This window comes from Alosa sapidissima, chromosome 14 (assembly GCF_018492685.1).
Source record: "Alosa sapidissima isolate fAloSap1 chromosome 14, fAloSap1.pri, whole genome shotgun sequence".
In the NCBI taxonomy this organism is placed as follows: domain Eukaryota; kingdom Metazoa; phylum Chordata; class Actinopteri; order Clupeiformes; family Clupeidae; genus Alosa; species Alosa sapidissima.
Genome location: NC_055970.1, coordinates 28,104,029 through 28,124,337, shown reverse-complemented (window position 1 = coordinate 28,124,337; position 20,309 = coordinate 28,104,029). Strand labels below are relative to the sequence as shown.

Genomic DNA, 20,309 nt, shown 5'->3' with positions numbered 1-20,309 from the left:
ATCTTGAAGTGGTATGCATTTGACAGTAGTAACCTGGTCCAGTATATTTATTGAAATAAGACAGTTGTTATAAACAGTATAACTATTCGGAAATGTTGCACTTAAAGTTGCTATAAGCGATGCAGGGTAGCATCACTTCTGTTGACATTCAAACAAAACAGAGAGCTAGCTTGCTACTCCCTCCCCCTCCCTCCGATGCAATTGAAACTCTCCCAAACACGCATCTCGTCAGTGATTTGCTGGAACAGTTTGTACAGTATGTTTGTTTACAGTTCGTTTTTATGGGCAAGGTTGGCCCAAGTTGTTTTGTGGCCGTTTTTGGAGCCTAGGCTGTCCACGGAGACTGTATGTTAGCCGTATGTGACAAAAAATGTTTTAGCTTAGACACCACGTTACATCGCTTATAGCACCTTTAATGTATATGTCAAAAGAGTTATGTTTTGTGAGTAATACAAATGTATATGTAGGAGGTTTCTGAATTCAGAGTCTGCTGCCATCTTCATTGTCTAGGCAGAGTATATTTTCCATCCTTCACCTAGTAACTTAAATATACAGATATCCAAAGCCCCTGTACACTACTCCCTCAACACCACTGCAGCATCTGCCAACCCTTCAGGCAGACATTGCTCCAAACAATCTCACATTCCAATTCCTAGCAAACTCAGAGGAACAGAGACAGGAATAATGTTTCTATGCATAGAGTTATGCACTTTCTGTAAATAACTCATAGGGTCAATGAGAAAGCTGCCGTTTTTATTTGAAGCTTTTGTCTTGCGATTTTACATGCAGTGAAAAAAATATCTCCTTTGTCTCCTGTATGCACTGATAGGTCAGTAACGTTTTATAACCCACTACATTATGTGGGTCTCACTAAACCAACAAGACATTACACATTTAACTTTCACAGAGGAATTCTGTGGTAGTAATTACTTGCCACTTGGAACCCATTCTTTAGTAATGCTTTACCAACAGAGATTAGTGAGACAAAAGAACACAGTGGGCCCTGATAGTGGCCTTTTATTTACCCTGAGCCACCCGTGAACAATGCAAGCTCGCACATAAATTAGAGAATGCGTGCCCAAGAACACTAATACATTACTTTCTCGTTTTCAGAGCAATAAAGTTAATGCACACTAGCACACAGCCGGAAGATAATTTATCACGAGGGTTCTGTGGTTAATTGTTGAAGCCTTTTTCCCATAGACTCGGCGCTCTGTAAACACGCTTGCAATTTGAAGCAGAGTGATCAGTCTTGTCAGGGAGCTCTGGTGAGAGCTCAGTCCGCCCTCCCTTTCTCAGGATGGAATACAAATCCCAGCCTCACATCTCCAGGCCTTGCAGTCATTTATTGCGGTCATATCCTCCCATCAGCAGCTATTTAACAGCATTTTAAAAACAGAGTAGTGACAGACTGTGGATCTCAGAAAGATGTTCATAGCTTATTACTTTTACATAGGTTTACATAGGTTCTGTATGCATGGTGTTGGACAAAGAACTAGTTTATCTGGTGCTGAGTGTGTGTGAGCGTGTGTGAACGTGCATGCATTCGTGCGTGCCTGTGTGTGTGTATGTGTTGCACATGTCTATCTGGATAGATGGTTATGTATATTGCCTAATTGCATGAACACAGTTATGAAATGATCTGTGCACCAGTACTTTCTCTATTTGGGATGTATGGACTGGGTCCATCCGCATGTCTACATTATGGCTCCATATGGGAAACAATGCTATAGGAACAGATGGAAGAGTATACCGAAAATCAGTGACAAACTAAAAGTCATGTGAAACATAGTTTCAGCAGAAATCAGGAGGTATAGAACCACCCATAATGTCACTAATCACAGCCACAGTGGTTGTCCTCCTGAAAAGATGCCCTGGACAGTTACTTTAGTTCACTACAATCTAGCTTTCGAAAACAGACGAGCAAACACATCAGACTTGGCACAGGGGTCATCAGTGGAGATCAGAGTTTTTGTGACAGCTCAGACGGTGTGGAGGATGTTGCCAAACGACAACCTCAACAGTGTCCAAGAGAAAACTCTTATTTGCTCTCTGGCACAAAACTGCAAGATTAAACTTTACTAAAGAACATGAAAAAGAAGTCTGATGAATACAGATTTGGTCAGATGAGACTTCAGAAAAATGTGTTAGACTAATATGGGGTCCAGCATGTTTGGTGTGAACCTGGCTAGGACTGCCATAGTAAATGCAATCCCAACACTGAAGCACGGAGATGGGGCTGTGGTGATCAACATATGATATGATATGCATGAGCGCAAAAGGTGTTGGAGAGATGACATTTATGGAGGGCACGATGACTGCCTGTGGATATATCAAAAGAGTAGAGGAATATTCCAGAATGATTATGATCCTTCCTTTCTGAAAAAGGAAGATGTGAAAAGTTACGACCTGGCCAAGTGTAGGTTTTCTGGCTGAAGTACAATAGAAAGCCTTTAAGGTATTTTAAAGAGAAAGGTGAAATGCCCCCTCCAGCAGGCTGAAGTGCAGCTGAAAAGCAGGTGAAGAAATATATCTGAAGAATGGCAGAACATCAGGTATGCAACACTTATGCTGAGGTGGATTAGTCTAAGTGACATGGATGTGCTCATTTCCATTACATACTGTAGGTGCACTAAATAAAATCGCATGCAACGTCATTCCCCTGTTATCAGTAGACACCTTTAATTTCTTTAATCTCTATCAGAGCCCTATTTAGACCTCTGTGCTGTGTCCCGTTATTCCAAAGGACATCAAATGTACATTTGAGGTATAAAATGGCATCCTGAGTGATCTGAACAGGCAAGGCTCTTTAAGACACAAGCATAGGTTTGAGTCCACTTGCACTTCCTGGGGCAAGTTAAACATACTTAATGGTTGCCAATTCATGACAATCTAGTCTATATCAGGGAAGGAAGACACTTCAACATAAAGCCCTTTCTGCTTCTCATAGAGTGCATGCATGAGACAGTCAGGCTGCTGTTTCGATGTGCAAATCAAAACCAAGCTCTCAAAGACACACTGAGCTATCTGGAGCTTGATTAAATATTTATGCTACGAGATTAGCATGGTGAAAGCTCTATTCATCAGCAATCTCTGGTCTGTAAGAAAACCACAACATATTCTCCATTGCCAGTCCTGAATTAGGCCTCACTGAAACAATTGTAAATAATTTAGGTGGCCTCCACTATCACACTAATATCTGCACACTGAACAGCACTGCAGTCTACAAGGCATTGCTTGACACCTCTTAACACAACAACAGGGCTCATTTTGTCTAAATTATTAATCCATATACTGCCACTGTTTTCAAGGGGGCGATGAATTCGTCTGTTGGTCTGTGCTCCATGTTCCAAATGTGGTATCTGAAATAAAGTGTGTCCAGCCTTTACCATTTGAACTTCTCTTTCCTCCTGCATTGTCCGAAGGTCACTGACCTTTGCTCCTTCGTCAGCTGCACATAACCCTTTACTGGACAGCAGATGGTCGTCCTAACGCGAGATGAAAATCAGGGGAAACGATGTGTTCGTGTCCTCTTCCCCTGGGCATTTATAGCTAAGCTTACGTATAGGATGCACTGCACCTGATTTGTTGGTGGTGTTATTTGATACCCCTAAGTACTCTTATTTGATTATCTTTCTTCATTTCTGATGCAATTGTCTCTCACAGTCTATATCACACCATAATTAAAGTTTCTGAGAAGAAGATGTTTAAAGAATATCCCAACCCTATGTCCTCATTTGGTAGCTATGATAAAACTGGAGGGATTTGGGAGATTTGTTCGAAATGTTAGCCTTTATCAAAATAGTACACTGCATTAGACACATTTAAGTGACATGCAAAGAGATTTAAGTGACTATGGTAGCCCTATGGTAAAGCCTAGATTTACACAGTCAAACTCCAATAATTACCGTTACCTATAATCACTTCAAATATTTTCTCTGCAACATAGGCAGACTATGTATTTAAATAAGCATCTGCGTTCAAACTCTGACCCTTAATAATGTGACATTCAAATGTTAGTTGTAATTAACACTTCCAGACAATGTGCAAACCGATAAAACGTGTTAAATCAGGAGTTTAATTTGATGTAATAAATAAAATAATGAATCCTGTGAAGCTACCTATTTAAGGCAATATTGTAGCCTTAGAGTAGGCAACGGCAATACTGGGCATCATTTGGGCAAATGCATCCAATGTATAATTTCTATAAAATATAATACTAACACTCACAAACCTAGAAAATGTGTTATGATTGTTGTTGGAAAATTAACGATTTGAATATGTTTCTTGAAAGGCCATGCAAAAGAGCGAATGCAACCTAAAGCTGCGGGAACTGACATCAGCTTCCCTGAGACAGCTATTACAGATCGAACGTTTCGATTGTAACCGAAACAATTTGCATACTGATTCCCTTTCAGCGCCCAGCAGATCCATAACAACAAGCAGCAATTCAAATGCAAGCAGCATCCCTAAATGCACGGATAGAAGAGCCGAGGAGGGATGCCACAAACCAACAGGAGCTGAGAAAACGGAATTTTTCTTATGGATGTTGCCCATTTGGTTTTGGAAATGGAGGAAAGCGATTATGTTTTGTACAGGACAACGGGAGGTGCGTCGCGTGTGTGGGAGAGCCTTTGACCTGGCGAAGCTGAGCAAGCTATGAGCACATCCGATTCCATGGTTCGACTTGCGCATGAAAAAAGTGGCATTGCTATTTTTGTTGTTTCTGGTGTTTTCGTGGCTATTCACCCTAAAGACATTCGGAGTGTGTTTCCGCAGTAAGCAAGTAGTAATACCTTTCGAGAAGACGCAGAAAGCATCGTAAGAATTGCGCGCAATACATCGGTCTGGTTCGACTCATAACTAACTGGCAACGATTTGATAGATATAGGAGTTGAAATGAAGAGAGAGAGCTAGACCTTCGCACACTTGATAAGTTCTTTAAATGTAAGCTATGCTTTGACTTGTAGCAGCCCTGCTGAGCTTGGACTTGTGGCAGGGTTTGCCGCTGCAGAGGTCAGCAACATCATCATAAGCCTTTATTCAGTTACATTCTCATTCACTGTAGTCTACAATAATTCCACCACTGTAAACGCAGCGATGCGCCGCTGTTTGAGCGGGTGTGTCAAGAGTCCAATGTCGTTGTAGTTTTACAGCTAGCGTTAAGATTTTAGAGCAGACGAGTGGGCTAGGTTGTAGTGTAGGGATTAGGCTACTTTTTTGCTTGCAGCCGAGTTTTTCGCGAATTTTGAGGTAGTATTTCACCCCGAGGGCATAATTTCTCAGTTGGGATAGCACTGTGTTCACCAGGTTAATTTTGGAATTTTGTGATTTTATCAGTTGCTGATATGTTACCCTTGTATATGAAGTCAATCAGTTCTTACACATATTTTCTCAGCCTGAATGTTATGCTCTGTAGGTTCCCAGATCCAGCCATAGCACATGGTTATCATTTACAGGCGAGGATTAATAATGTCATTCACAGATAAGCCACTCTGTGTAGTCGGATAATCGATTAATTATGACCTCTGTTTTTCCTTTCAACGTTGTTCTTAAGTGGTGTAATTCCCCCTGCTGAATAACTAAGCTGATGTTTCTTAAAGTGTGGAAATAGCACCTGTCCTGTGTCTTACATAATCGTACCATTCCCTTCCACAGACTGATTTTGCAGAAGCAAATATCACATGTAAAATAAATCCCTGGCCCTTCCTTCAACCTTGATATGTTGTGCTTTTGGCCCTTCCCGAAAATAACTCCTTAGTCGTGAAGCTCTAAAGTAAACTCGAACTAAATGATACGCATATTAGGCCACTCGCATTCGCTCTTATAGGTAGGCTATACACTTGCATTATGTCCACTGTTACACTAACAGTGATAGTTATTTTTTAGCACAGCAATAATATGATTTTCCTAATGGTACGTTGAAGATTACTTTCTCTTCGTGGTGATTAAATGCATCATTTGTTAAATTCTAAAGTCAGTGTTCCAGCCTCAAATCATTGGACGCAACTTGTTGCTTTAGGCATTGAGGCTACTCCTCACTTAACAGACTGCCATAAAGCAAACAGGTTTTGAGCCGACTGACAACATTGAGCTTGTTATGAATGATTTTCAGAACATAATATCAAATTAAACAAACCATCAAACTGTGTTAGTCTTATGCCAAATTCCCATAGAGAGCAATAGGGATAGTCACGACGATCGACTTTGTCAAAAATCAGCTTGTCGTTTAACATTGCATTTTATTGTAACCTTGACTCTACACAAGTCTAAAAATCATTTGATGTGTATTATGACTGAATTATAATTTAGGCCTACTACCTCAAAAATATTGCATTCACAGATAGGTAGGCTACTACTAGGCCTATGCTTAAATTATTTACTTTTCAACCGTTCGGGATAATGTTTGGCCTATGTAAGTTAGATGGAAGTTTTTTTTTAACAGTTATAACGTTCCGAGTGATTGTATAACTTGGACTTACCACTGAATACCATGTCATGTTATTTGCACCCTTCGCAAAATCTAATTAACAAATGTCTCCTGACACTGTTCTTCAGCACGTTGCCTCCTCACTTGTGGCCTTTGTTAGGTCTCTCCTTACTTGTGGCTCTAACTAGGTCTCTCTCTCTCTCTTTCTCTCTCTCTCTCTCTCTCTCAGTGTGTGTGTGTGTGTGAGCGCGTGTGTGTTTGTGTGCATAAGCACGTGCGGGTTTGTATAGAGACTGATAGAGAGGTGAAGTGCTTGGGTGTCTGTCTGTACGCGTGCATCCGCGTGCCCGATTTGGTTTTCATTACTGTATAGTATCTACTTAATTATCATTAGCCTATGTCTTATTTTCACAAGAGGCTTTTGTGAAAGGAAATCTCCAACATGTCATTGTGCTACAATTTTATCTACACGATCCCTGTGGCTTAGTCGACTTTACATGCACTTAAACAAAGCGGCAACTCAAAATTAAAACTACTGGTTATACCGAATTCAAAATTTAAAAAAAGCATAGGCCCAAATGACAGTAAAATAACAGTTAATGCTTTAGCCTACTCGGCAATGACATGGACAGACATTAAACCACTGATTGTATGGATTGATGGATAACTTTCCATGAACAGTTCTTGAAAAGTTTGCTTAATTGCACATGCGAGTATGTCGAACTAATTAAGGCCTGATTCTTCTGATTAATTAAAACTTTAATCTGTGGTCAATGAAAAATCTCAACTGCCTTTGCAAAGACCACATAGTATCTTGATTTAAAGTTATAAATAAAATAAAATAGTTTAAAGTGGTGCCATGTTAGATGCATATTTTTCTCTATCCTATACACTTTACCTCTGTAATTTAAATCGGAATTATCTTCAGCTTGCAGTAAAAAAGTAGCCCTATATTGACTATCGAAAATATATTGATTGAATGCAGTCGCATCTCCAAGATCTCCTTGTTGAGAATACATTAACTTTGGTACGACCTGGAATGGATTATTTAGATCCAGGATCAAGAATACAACATTAACAGAATACGATATCAAATATTATTAAACTATTTGAGAAAAAATGTGCCCAATATTTCATTCTATAACATTTTCAAATGGGAATTTTAATATTTAAAATTAGCTACACTAGTGATAACATTCGTTAGGACATTTCTACGATTTTAATCGATTTTAGAATTGGCTTGTATTGGGTGGTTGATGTATTTTTAGTATCATATTGTCAGGATAATGGACTCTATTTATCTTGTTGTTGTTGTTGTTGTTGCTGCTGCGGTTTACAAACACCTCTGATTTTCTTTTTCATTAATATGTAGGATGAATCACTTTGGGTGTTGACTGCCAAGAAAGCTGCAACAAAATTCTTCTTGAGTGAGAACATCCTAGCTAGAAATAAATAATATGCAAGCTTGCTTTGAAATAGTGGGGTATGACAGTAGACACTAGTACCCTGTGTGTGTGTGTGTGTGTGTGTGTTGACATTTCTGTATTGTATTGAACACAGACTAACTTTTTCATATGACACAAATACAGGCGCTCGTCTGTTTAAAGTATGTATAAAGTAGCCATTTATGTATAAAGTAGCAATTTAAAGTATATAAAGTAGCCATGCTAATAAGGTAATGCAGTGTTCAAATTTGTTTGTCTTTTGTGTACCGCTACCTTAAATACTTGCGAGGATGACCAATATCGCCTAAGGTTCAAACAACAGAAACTGCGGTTCTAACACAAATCAGAGACGCCTGAATAGCCCTTAACAAAAAGACACCCCCGCCCCTTTGCAAGTCATGGAGACACGAGTGCGAATGAAAAATATCGACCACTATGAGAATGCGCGCAGATGCGGTTAGCTGCTGATTTTTCTTTTTCTCTTTTTTCTTCTCTCATGTGTTTTTGCTCAAATAATGATCATTAGTCACAATGGGACTATCTCGGCATGTAATTCCATGTTGCATGATTAAAATGGCAGAATTGTGCTTTTTTTTAATGTTAACACAACATTTTAAACCTTTAGGCCGCTCTGTATCTGAATATGGATGATGCTTGTTTCTTACATCCAGTTTATTCATGTTGATAGTATGAATAATTACAATCAATGATTCAGAGTTAAGCATAGACATATACATGTTATGTAATTCAATTGCATGTTGATATATCAAAGGGTTGTCTTCATCATGCTACTGTGGTGTTCCTGTAAGGTGCATGTAACGCCTGTTAAACAATCACACATGACTTGCAATCAACTGCAACTTTTTGTCAGTTTTAACTCGTTTAATTGAATGTTATTGTTCTTGACCTTGACAGATGTATGGGTTTTGTCATGGGGTGGGCCCTCAAGAAGCAGGGAAAAGTCTTGAAAAGTTAATCTGCTCCCCCCGCAGCTGTTAGCTTTAGGAGTCTTGAAGCGTCACCTTTGACATGGAGGGAGGGGGCTTCACTGACTATCGCAAGCTGTCACTGAAGCCGTGTTATAAGGACGCTTTCGCCAGGCAGCAAATTGTCCCTGAACCTCATTTGATGTTAGTCAGTCAGTTTGCTTGATTGAACAAAAGAGTGACTTCTTGTCGAATCTTCAAATGACTGCATTATGTGTGTAGCCTCCTGTTTGCCAGGCTGTGTGCGTTTGTTTGTGTGTTGAGGACGGGGGTTGGGAAGTGGAAGTGTGCTTTAAGTTCGCTAATAGTTATGTGATAAATAAAATGTTTAATGAATATATTGTAATGTACATTGCTGATATTATGAACAATGACTGTGAAATAAATTATCATTTATACTGGTATAATTGTGTACTGCTGTATCAAATACAGAAAAGTCAGGCAGGGTAATAAAAGTATGCCATTAGCTTTATTTGTGCACAGATGATTTGGACATGTTTAAAAGTCACTTAGGCCCCTGAATGATGCAGTGAATATATTTTGGTGAAGACTGTCCAACCCTCAACATTTTTCACCAGAGTGCTGTTGAATCATATTAATGTCATATGCTGTGTCATTATACCGTGCTGCCTGCAGCTCCTGTGACGGTGAGGGTACACACCTCGGTTGGCCTGATTCGTTACTCTTAATGGCTGAACAATGGACACATCTGCTTATCTATTTTGTTTGGGGAGAAGGGACAGCTCTATTTATGCGTTGGCCTGTGTAAGTCCTGAGTATAGGCTAAATCTTCCATTTGAAAACGGCAAATTTAAGGAGAATGTTAAAATATATTTGGGTCTAGTAGTGCACATGTTTCTATAGCGTATACTGACATCATTCCAAAGCCTATGTATAATTAAAACTGAACACAAGAAAATACAGCCAATATATGAGGAATCACTAATTCGGTCCTTGGGAATAGCCCACGTTTTGTGAATTCCCTTGTCTTCAGCAGACGCATGTTGGCTACAGGTATTATATGACTCTTATCGGGCTAGAGTGGGTAAAGTCAAGTTTTCCCTCTTAGGATGTTTTCATTTGGCCTCATGATTTAACCCGGAAGTAAAATGGCGCATATGCTATAGGTGAAGAGGGAGGGGTCATAAATATTAATCATATTCACACAATTAATCGATTCTGTGAAAATGTTATCCCATATTTATCTTATATCTCGTTAAATTTGTATATATATTTTATGGATCTGATGTCATTATTACAGTAGGTGTTAGTTGCAGTCTAGTGGGCAGCATTATCTTTAAAAAAAAAAAATAAAGACTGAGAAATATATAAACTGTGGGCTGCTATGGATAATTCCTACTCTGCAACTTCCTTAATATGTGACGTCAGGATCAAGGAACGGTGTGTCTCATTTTGTGTATGTGGGAGAGGTGGGAGGAGACGCACAAGGCGAGTGCGCATGAACCTTCAGTTGAAGCTGCAGTGGCGGAGCAATGGACTGAAGAAATCGAAACGGCACCAGGCATGGCTAGAGATGGCGAGGGATATGACTAGATCGCGTCCACAGCTGCTGATGTTCGGGTAGATGAATAGGGGCCTTAAATATATAACCAAAGCGTTCGGAAAATACATTTTCAAAACAGAAAAAAATATACAATTTTACAAAAAAAAAAACGTGAAAAAAACATACCAACGACAACAAAACAGATTGGAAAAACAGCGACCAGGAATTAAGCGGAGCGCAGAACTTTTCGAATGTGAGGACTTCTTTGGACACTATTCCATCAGATCAGATAGATGATTTGTCCACAAGCTTGCACGTATAATGAATGCCCAGCTGTCGATGGAGAACATTGGCGATCTGCACGGAGTGGGCCATGAACCAGTGCACAGCACGGCGGAGCTGATGAGCAGCGACAGCCCTCATCACAGAAGCACGATACCCCATCGCAGCAACCTGTCAGCCCACGCACGTTCAATGGGCATGGCAACAATCCTGGACAGCGGCGACTATCATCACCACCGGCCCCCGGAGCACGGACTCGCCAGCCACTTGCACCCAGCCATGACCATGGCGTGCGAGGCTCCCCCTGGCATGAGCATGAGCAGCACTTACACCACGCTGACTCCCCTGCAGCCGCTACCTCCCATCTCGACCGTCTCGGACAAGTTCCCACACCACCATCATCACCATCACCACCACCATCCCCATCACCACCAAAGGATTCCAGGCAATGTGAGCGGCAGCTTCACCTTGATGCGGGACGACAGGGGTCTGGCCTCAATGAACAACCTTTACACTCCGTATCATAAGGATGTTACCAGCATGGGACAGAGTTTGTCCCCCCTGTCAGGATCCGGACTGGGTGGTATCCACAACTCACAACAAGGACTGCCGCCGTATGCACACCCGGGTGCCGCCATGCCCACAGAGAAAATGCTTACACCTAACGGATTCGAGGCACATCACCCTGCCATGCTAGCCCGGCACGGCGAGCAGCACATGTCTGCCTCTTCGGCGGGAATGGTGCAGCTCAACGGGATCCACCATCATCCCCATGCCCATCTCAACGCTCAGAGCCACGGACAAGTGCTGGGTTCCGCCCGTGAACAAAACCATTCCTCTGTGCCTGGTTCACAGGTCAACAATGGAGGCAATTCAGGGCAAATGGAAGAAGTCAATACCAAAGAAGTAGCCCAGCGGATCACCACTGAGCTCAAACGGTACAGTATCCCCCAGGCTATATTTGCCCAGAGAGTGCTATGCCGATCGCAGGGGACCCTATCTGACCTGTTAAGGAACCCCAAACCCTGGAGCAAGCTGAAGTCTGGCCGGGAGACTTTCCGAAGAATGTGGAAGTGGTTGCAGGAGCCTGAGTTCCAAAGAATGTCTGCGCTCAGGCTCGCAGGTGAGGGATCCATAGGTAAACACACTTTCTTTCTCTCCCTTCATTGCTGAAATGTTTGAATTGCCTAGTGCCTTTGTTTTGACTGCTGCAACGTGTCTCAATTTATCCAAATCTGTGAGCAGTTACAAATGAACTAACTCCGTTATTTGGTGTTGTTGTTTTGAGGAAAAAGCTGCCTTGGATGCTTGGGGCTTCGAGGTTGTTTTCTTATATCGATCGTGGGATTCTTTGTAAAGTGAGCTAGTAGTCATAAATCGTTAATAATGCTTGTTATTTGACCAACGGCGATGCCTGGTTGCACATGGTTATCAGTATTTTGTGTGCATCTTGACCACTCAGTTGTTATTGTAAATCAGTTGATTTTCTGAATGTAGGCTACCCCACGAACACCGACTATGTTGACGCTTTGAGGGCAGCTTGCGTCCTTCGCTGCGGTCAGTGCCATTGTCTCTCTGATCATATTCGGAGGGAGTCTGGAAAAGCGGTCGGAGGATCCTGCTTTCTGCTAAATGCTTTCCGTTTGTGAAATCCACTTATGTAGCTCATTTGGCAATAATGTGCTAAATTCCCCAAAGATATCACTGTATGTTCATTAGGCTGGGGATTATAATGGCGATTGTGCTACTTTAGGGACCCTGACACTGCGGCAGGACGTTGAAGCCGATATAGCCTATGGTTGTCTGTGGACTTGACACAGGTGACTGTTGGAGCTGCACAGTCCTTGTCCTCGTGTGTTTTCATTTGCATGAAAGGTGTTTAGACCCACTATGGCTTTCAGTGAGGTTTTTGGTAATCAACCAATGGGTCTCCATTAATGTGTCTCAGGAGAATTAGAGTCTATCTGAGTGCAGGTCTGGGGCACTGGTGTATATGAGTCTAGGCAACCTTGCACTTCTAGCACGAAGGCATTTTTTATAGGCCTATAGTTCTACCTACATGATTGACCCCGGCCATAAAGCGTTATTTTTTCTTATGACACTGGAAAAATAAAGATACCGTAGGCTATTCACTTTCTAATCCTGAACAACATAGCGCAGAAACAAACCTCACTCGATTATTTGAAAGGTGTGTGTGTGTGTGTGTGTGTGTATGTGTGTCAGCGCAAGTGTTTGGTGAATGAATGTTAATATGGAATATTTGCCTTGAAGTGGTAGAACTTTATACCATACCAACTAATACCATAACAAAATAATCCAACTAATGAATCGATCGATTGTGTTGTTTTCCATCATACGATTATTTTAAATAATTAGCTCACTGAGAGTGTACATTAATTTGCATTAATCAATAGGTCTACTATAAAGAGCTCCTTAGGTATGGTGGAGAACCCTGGTAGGCGAGCGAATGGCCTGTTCAGTTCAGCCACCCCAGAAGGCTAAGAATATTTCACTATTTTGTATTGTAGGCCATATATAGGCTAGTCATATAAGTCATATTTTCATAGCTGTTTTGTCAGATGCGGCTTCCTACAGTTCTATATGGTGTAATGACATTTAGCAGTGTGGCTGCATGACAATTTATTGATTTTTCACTTCAAATGTTGTACGTTTCCCTCTCTGAATGAAATATATCACCAGCAAAGAGGTTTAATAACACAGCATAGTTTGAACTCAATTATATTCTTAATTAAGAGTAGCCTATGGCTTCAGGTTCAGTTAAATCCCAAACGAGTGATAACGAAATTAGACGTTGGTAAAATAGACGTAGGCTAGGCCTATGTTATTGATCAATCATGTTGGAGAGGCGACGTGAAAGGCCTTATAAAATATTTAATATACATATATAGCCTATATGAATTGTTATTGATTTTTTGAAAATATGCATATTATTTTCGATTGCAACAAGGGTCACTACTTGTTCGTTTTTTTTTACCTGGAAGGCATAGGGTAGGCTAGGCTACTTACCGTGGAGTTAAGTCGCAGCCGGTTTTCATTGCCCTGATATAAATGACTGGACTGATTAGCCGACTTGACCTGCATTTCGGCTCACAAGAAAGAAGGAATTAATCGAAACACATCTATGCATCCCCATACCATACTTTCGAAAGGTGTAAAAAGCTAATTAAGCGCGTCTTCCATTAGTGACACACTCTCCCTTGGTCCCTTTGTTTCAGTTAGTTTGTCGATTTTTGTTAGGGCGCTGAAGAGATGGTCAGTTGATGTCCAAAAATGTATGAACACTAAACTTCAAACCAAAGCGCAAAAGAAAATAGAAAAGGACAACTGTGTAAAATATGTAGGCTACAACAGGCGCACTCAATGCTAATGACAATATAGTCTACATTGACCAAAGCATTGACAACAAGAGCAGTAGCCTATATCATTCAGTGACCAGGCCTTCTAATATTTTCGTAAACATAATGACAGTAGGTTAGCCTATACACAATGTTACGACATAAGTAGAAACAGACCATTCTTATTTTCAGTTGACAGATTATAGACATCCTTTTATTGTCATTAGCCTAGTTAGCCTATTAAATATAGCCTATTTGCACAAACGGAGGGAAACAAAACAGAGGGAAATGGTCTGCAAGTGACGACGCCAATGGATCACACAAAGAATTAATGTTATACAATATGTATTGAGTGACATGGTAGCCATGCAATTTCCTATTGGACTGGAAAGGGGGATACAAGACATTTTCGTTTGATTCATCTAATAGGCTACGTAGGCCTACATTATTTTTGAAATTCAGATGGTCTGGCTTCAGTCTTGTTGTTTGGATTATGGCCTATAGCCACTAATAATAGACTCGTGTTGTAGTTTATAATAATTATATAATTATCTCTCTCTCTCTCTCTCTCTCTCTCTCTCGCTGTGTGTGTGTGTGTGTGTGTGTGTGTGGCTAGGTATTATTATGTAGTCTGTAATACACACACACACACACACACACACACACACACACATACACTCACACTCACAGAGAGCATAGAACAGCGCATTTGAGACACTGAGTCTTTGTATATTTTCTGAAATTGTGAAATTTACTCTAGTGGTGTGCCAAGTTATCTTGCCTTTGTATAATGATTTGCAGGCAAACAGTGACCATCTGATCATTTGTGTTCACGTTAGACCGATAAAGAGGTGCTCTGTTATTTCACCTGATCGCTGGGAAAATACCCTACCTGAGTTCCTGAAGCTTCTGTTGTCAGTGTGGCCTTGTAGGGCTTTTGATTTATAGCAACTGATACAGAACCTCATTTGGTTTTGTTAATGTTTATCCAAAGTGGAGACATTCGTGCTTGGCATTTTCTGACTTCCTCAACATAATTTCGAGTTACAAAATCGAACGCTTTTAAACAGTGTATTTCTGATTTCCGATTGTGAGATTTTAATTAAGTTGGCCAAGTATGCTAATTTAGCAGACATTTAAGTGGTCGCAATGAGGCCGTATTATGTAAGCAAATAATTAGACTAGGAGATAAGTGGATCAAGAATGTCTGTAAGCTTAAACGATTGTGGATTCATGTGCCTATCAGCAGCTTAGTCTTGGGCCTCAACTATTGAATTGCTTCGCTTCAATTAAATACACATTTTATTAGGTCCATTAAAAACACACAGATTTAGCCTACGACATAAAATAGAAACCTTTTCTTTTTAAGGCGTCAAGCAGGTCGCTCTGGACCTTCCTCGTTTCATGGTACTTAGTCGACCCCTAGCGGTAGAAAGCTTCCGGTGTCAGCGCAATATATATTGAATAACGGATGAACAACGGTCATTAAGAGTTTGCTGTTTGAAAATACATGTTTGATGTTGTCCATCGATTTGTTTTCTCTGCATCACGATGGAAATGCAGTTGGACGTTGTAGCCTATCTATTGCCTATTTTTGAATCTCGAGTTCCATTTTCAGAACCACGGATAGCTCCTTCCAATTGCGTTTAGGCCTAGATAACTGAAGTGAACATAAGCCTGTGTCTACTAATTTATCGGTTAATCTATGATAATTTAACTCTTAAATACAAAGGCCTTCAGATGTCTAGATGTCTTTAGAGACTGGCATCCTCCTTGCCAATGTCTTTAGAGACTGGCATCCTCCTCCTTGCCACGCCAATGTCTTTTTGCTGTATTTAATATTATGTAGACTATCCGGCCACATTTAAAGTAGCATCTTACTGATGGTTAAGGAAGAGGGTTCATTAGATAAATTAATTCCTCAGTGAAGTTTAACCCTCATTCATTGAACTGTTATAGTGATACACATAGGAACAATGTAACTAATTTTTAATCAATGGAAATGCATGGCATTGTGTATAGCTAGGCTGATGTTTTGATTGGTGAGGTGTAATATCTATATATCTGTCCTCTTTCAGCATGCAAGAGGAAGGAGCAAGAACACGGAAAAGGAGAGCGGGGCAGTGCGGCCAAAAAGCCTCGGCTGGTCTTCACTGATGTTCAGCGTCGGACTTTACATGCAATATTCAAGGAGAACAAGCGCCCGTCCAAAGAGTTACAAATCACCATATCACAGCAGCTGGGGCTTGAGCTGGCTACTGTCAGCAACTTCTTCATGAATGCACGCAGACGGAGCCTTGACAAATGGCTGGACGATGGCTCCAACTCCGCCAACTCCAATTCCAGCACTTGTACCAAAGCATGAAGGAGGAGTAGTGGCCACAGTGACTAAACCTATCGGTGGAAAAGCTTTAACTAGAATAAACCAAGTAAAACAACAAAAGAAACCCTCTAGACAGCAATTTTGCCCTTAAAACTTGTACAATACTGATATTTATAATACCCAAAGAAACAAAAACCAAAGACTCTGTTCTGCAACACCTTCATGTCTGATATACTGCAAACAAAAGAAAGTGTTCCTCTCAAATCACAGTGGTACCATGAACCCCACACCTCTCACCGTCACCGTCTTTCAATGTGATTGGTTCAAAGTGGACTTTTTGTTTTTCCTCAGCTGTCTCTTGTCCCAGCTTGGACTCTAGTTCTGCCTCTGAGCGTTTGTTGTTTTGATTCTGTTGCTGTCAGACGGGAGGTGTGTGGGACGTCACAAGGAGAGAAACACTGTGGTGTGGAGCAGCAGGTAGGGCTCCGGAAAGGCTCATCGGTGCGTTGAGGCTGAGGCACAACACCGGAGCTGTCTGTAGCCGGTTATCTGTGCCCTTTTGTAAGCCCTATCCTTCAAGAACTCTGACAGCATTTCCTAGAGGCTTGGAGGATTCTGACAGGATGGGGTATAATCATTGCAGAGGATGTTTTGAATGTCACCCTCAACATAGTGCTTTCTTCCTACTTGTAGGCACATACTTCCACCCACTGTTGCTAAATCACACCAATCATTTGTGATAATATAACCAAAGAGACAAATATGTATTTTCAGGAAATATTCCAAAAAATATTTTTACAGCTAGACACCCTAAAACATCTCCGGGTCTCCAATGTGACTGTTGATAACTATGTGATGTACTTGCAAAATGTGTAGTCAACCAAATCCCAATCACAAAGCAAAACCAAATATTATTATTAATTCCTATGGGATCATGTATTTCCAAAGTAATATTATAGAATGACAAGCTCACCCTAATAATCAACCAAACCACACACTTTCTGTGAATGTAAAAGTGAATATACATATACAAGTCATAAAACATTCAACCGTTACAGGTACTCCCCCTTAATAATCTACTTATTTTGTAAAAAAGTGTTGACAAGGCTCTGCTTGTAGTGCATTTGGTATGTTCATGTTATTCATGTTCATGTTACATGTTCAGGGAGAATCTTCTTAGCTTTAAAACATATGTTCTATGTGTTGCTTAAACAAACATGCCAGCGGCTAACAACCAAAGATTTAATCTAACCAGTATTGATCATCTCTTTTCTAATGTATAATATGATCACTTTAGCCAATGCAAGCATCTGCAAAGAATTATGCCTACATGGCACATTAAGAATAATTCCATACACAGTGTATCTTATAATACAAACAATTTCAAAATCAGCCATTAAAAATAATCTCATTAGAGCAGCTTGGATTCATAAAAATGACCCTGAATGTTTGAAACCTTACAAGGAGTCAGCATAATGTCACAAAAAGGCACAGCATCTCTGCTCTGCTACTTGCTGTGGCCCAACAGTCTAATTAGCCCATGTTTGCATTTTGACTACTGATGTGCCTTCTTAAACAAAGATCCCAAATCTCAGTAACTGACACTCAGTCACTGTCAGAGGCTCCAGTACCCTTTTATAGTGAGCATAGGTCAAAATAGTGAATATAAGTCATGCCGTGTTTATGCCCTTTTGCCAGTTTAAGAAAAAGAAATCAATCCCCATATTGGCACTTGGATTGTACTTTCCTGAGTGTATGTTCAGTTCAGTATATTCAGTATCATGCTCAGAAACACACAAGCATAAGCTCTGCCATGAGTTTGATCGCTCTCTAAATCTTCTGTCAACCATGGTCATCTAGTTTATGGATGTATTCCAATCATGTCACAACTAGGAAGAAAGCACTACAACAAGTCTGTTCAGAGTGGATGTTAAGCATTCCCTTTCTGAAAGACTTGTTTGAAGGATGACACTGATAAATGCTAAACCAGTTTCCTGGCCTTGTTGTCTCTGGTTGTGTGGTTGATATCCTACCAAAAAGAAAATGTAATTGGGTAACTGTTTGTGTGAGTTGCAGAAATGTACTTGTATGATGAAAATGAAGTGAAGGTAACGACCTCCTGAGAGAAACACACAAAAAATGACAAAATGTTGGGAAAAGGCGAAACTTGCTAAGACCTACTGAAATTTCTAGGTGTGAACCAAAGATGCTACCTCACTCAGTTTCCATGTCGTGATTTCTATCACTTTAATGATACCAAAGATTACCAAAGATTTTTTCTCTTTGCACGGCCTACATGAATGATGTGGTGGATAGATGGCGTGTCCCTCTCCCCGCCCCGCCCATGCCCTCCCATGTCCCAGCCCCTCTGTCCAGCCCCTCTGTCCTGCCCCTCTGTCCCCGCGCTCTGCCCCCTTTTGCTCCGTGTGGTCTCTGCTTATCAACATGCGCAAATGAATAAAGCTACAGGCAGACATGTTGCAAAACTTTATAAAACTCACAGGACGAGTGCCTTGCTTGAACCAAAGTGTTAAACCGCTGTTGACCTCTTTGATCTCACCTTCTACTCTTTGAATACCTCAGCCTATCGACGGGCCACTAACAAGCAAAGGAGAAAGGAATAGTTCTGTCACCGTGGTGCTTTTGCCAGTGCAACCATGCAATGAGAAACATACCAAAGGATTTTTTTTTTAATCTTTTTATTTTACCACTTCTTTGCTGACAAGCCAAAGCTCCTTTCTCCTCCTGGCCCACCCTTTCCCTATGTCTACACCCCTAAATCTGACCCCATCACCTCACCCCCTGCCCCTTCTATCACCTGTAGGTATGTCCACCATTATGGCCGTGCATGTCTTTTACCAATGTTTGAATACCTCATAGTAATAAATCCGTAGGGTTCTGTTGTATAGAGAGTCTATGTGATTTAAGGCAAAACTGAACTAGTTTGGTAATTGTTAACGTTACTTCAAAAAAGCTTTATGATAATTTATTTTGACGTTTTTGGCTGAATTGCTCTGTTCTTGGTCATGATGGACAAGTTTCAAATGATATTGGATTGAAGCTTGGGAGGGAAAGATAAATTATTTTTTATCAAAACATTGTGTTATTCTGATATTATGATAATGGTAGACCATTCTTTTTTACAGGGTAAAAAACCAACTGCTGTGATAATGGGTTTATATTTCCTCTTTTCTCTACTTCAGTGTTTGTGATTTAATTTAATTTAATGGCATTTTGTATTGCTTTCCCCTGCTTTAATTTATGCATTTGTAGAAAATATAGATTTGTACATAGTAGGTTTTCGAAACACATACACACACAGACACACACATACACACACATTCTTACAAAACAGACAACTTTTACGTTACAGCCTTATGTTTCAGCATAAATGTGTGGAGGGAGTGGGATTTGACTCCCTCTTATTTGTTTCTGGCACTTCAACATGTGTTCTAAATACTGCCAGACCCTGAGACATTTGATTTGCTAACAGAAACAAAGTTATACATGGGTTACTTTGTTACTCAGCAGGCAGATAGCAGTGTACATGTTTTTTTTTCTTTTGACCTTTTTTTAAGATTGTTACTTTATGGGTACTGCACATCCAAAGATTTATAAAACAAACCAAAAATAGAAAAAAGACAAAAAAAGATGTATAATGTTGAAAAGCACTGGCATTTGTGAGGTAGACTTATTGAATTTTAATTTGCCATTCGCACGGGTATAGAAACTAGAAGGCGTAGGACTATGTAGACAAGCTAATTCCAACAGTTGGGGAATCTCCTGTTAAGTGTACAATCTGACATTTTTGTTCTTAATTCTCTGAGATGAGGGCTGCAAGTCCTGCTTACTTTGCTGTCTCATGCACAGAGTGGGGTGGAGCCTAGACTGGGCAGCAGGTCTGCCGGGGAGCCGTGTCACGTTGCTGGGTACATTTTTATTCACGTGGCACTGCTGTCTAGTTCCATATCTGTTATTTTGGT

General features: G+C 40.5%; 1 protein-coding gene and 2 long non-coding RNA genes across 4 annotated transcripts; 2 read left to right on the top strand and 1 right to left on the bottom strand.

Moving 5' to 3' along the window:
• Positions 1 to 344: 344 nt before the first annotated feature.
• On the bottom strand, positions 345 to 12,951 carry LOC121682327. The gene is made up of 4 exons (XR_006022519.1): positions 12,940 to 12,951; positions 7,989 to 7,991; positions 893 to 898; positions 345 to 410 (listed from the first exon to the last, which is right to left on the bottom strand). It is a non-coding gene; the product is annotated as an uncharacterized LOC121682327 (long non-coding RNA).
• LOC121682328 lies at positions 348 to 20,090 on the top strand. The gene is made up of 3 exons (XR_006022520.1): positions 348 to 417; positions 2,747 to 2,756; positions 20,080 to 20,090. It is a non-coding gene; the product is annotated as an uncharacterized LOC121682328 (long non-coding RNA).
• onecut1 (one cut homeobox 1) lies at positions 10,369 to 20,090 on the top strand. 2 transcript variants are annotated; one of them, XM_042062427.1, is made up of 2 exons: positions 10,369 to 11,770; positions 16,082 to 20,090. In XM_042062427.1, exons 1-2 carry the CDS (start codon positions 10,687 to 10,689, stop codon positions 16,366 to 16,368), a joined length of 1,371 nt encoding a protein of 456 aa, XP_041918361.1. In that variant the 5' UTR covers positions 10,369 to 10,686; the 3' UTR covers positions 16,369 to 20,090. The 2 variants fall into 2 exon arrangements, with proteins under 2 accessions (XP_041918361.1, XP_041918360.1); XM_042062426.1 differs by having other exon boundaries at positions 10,369 to 11,785.
• Positions 20,091 to 20,309: the final 219 nt, after the last annotated feature.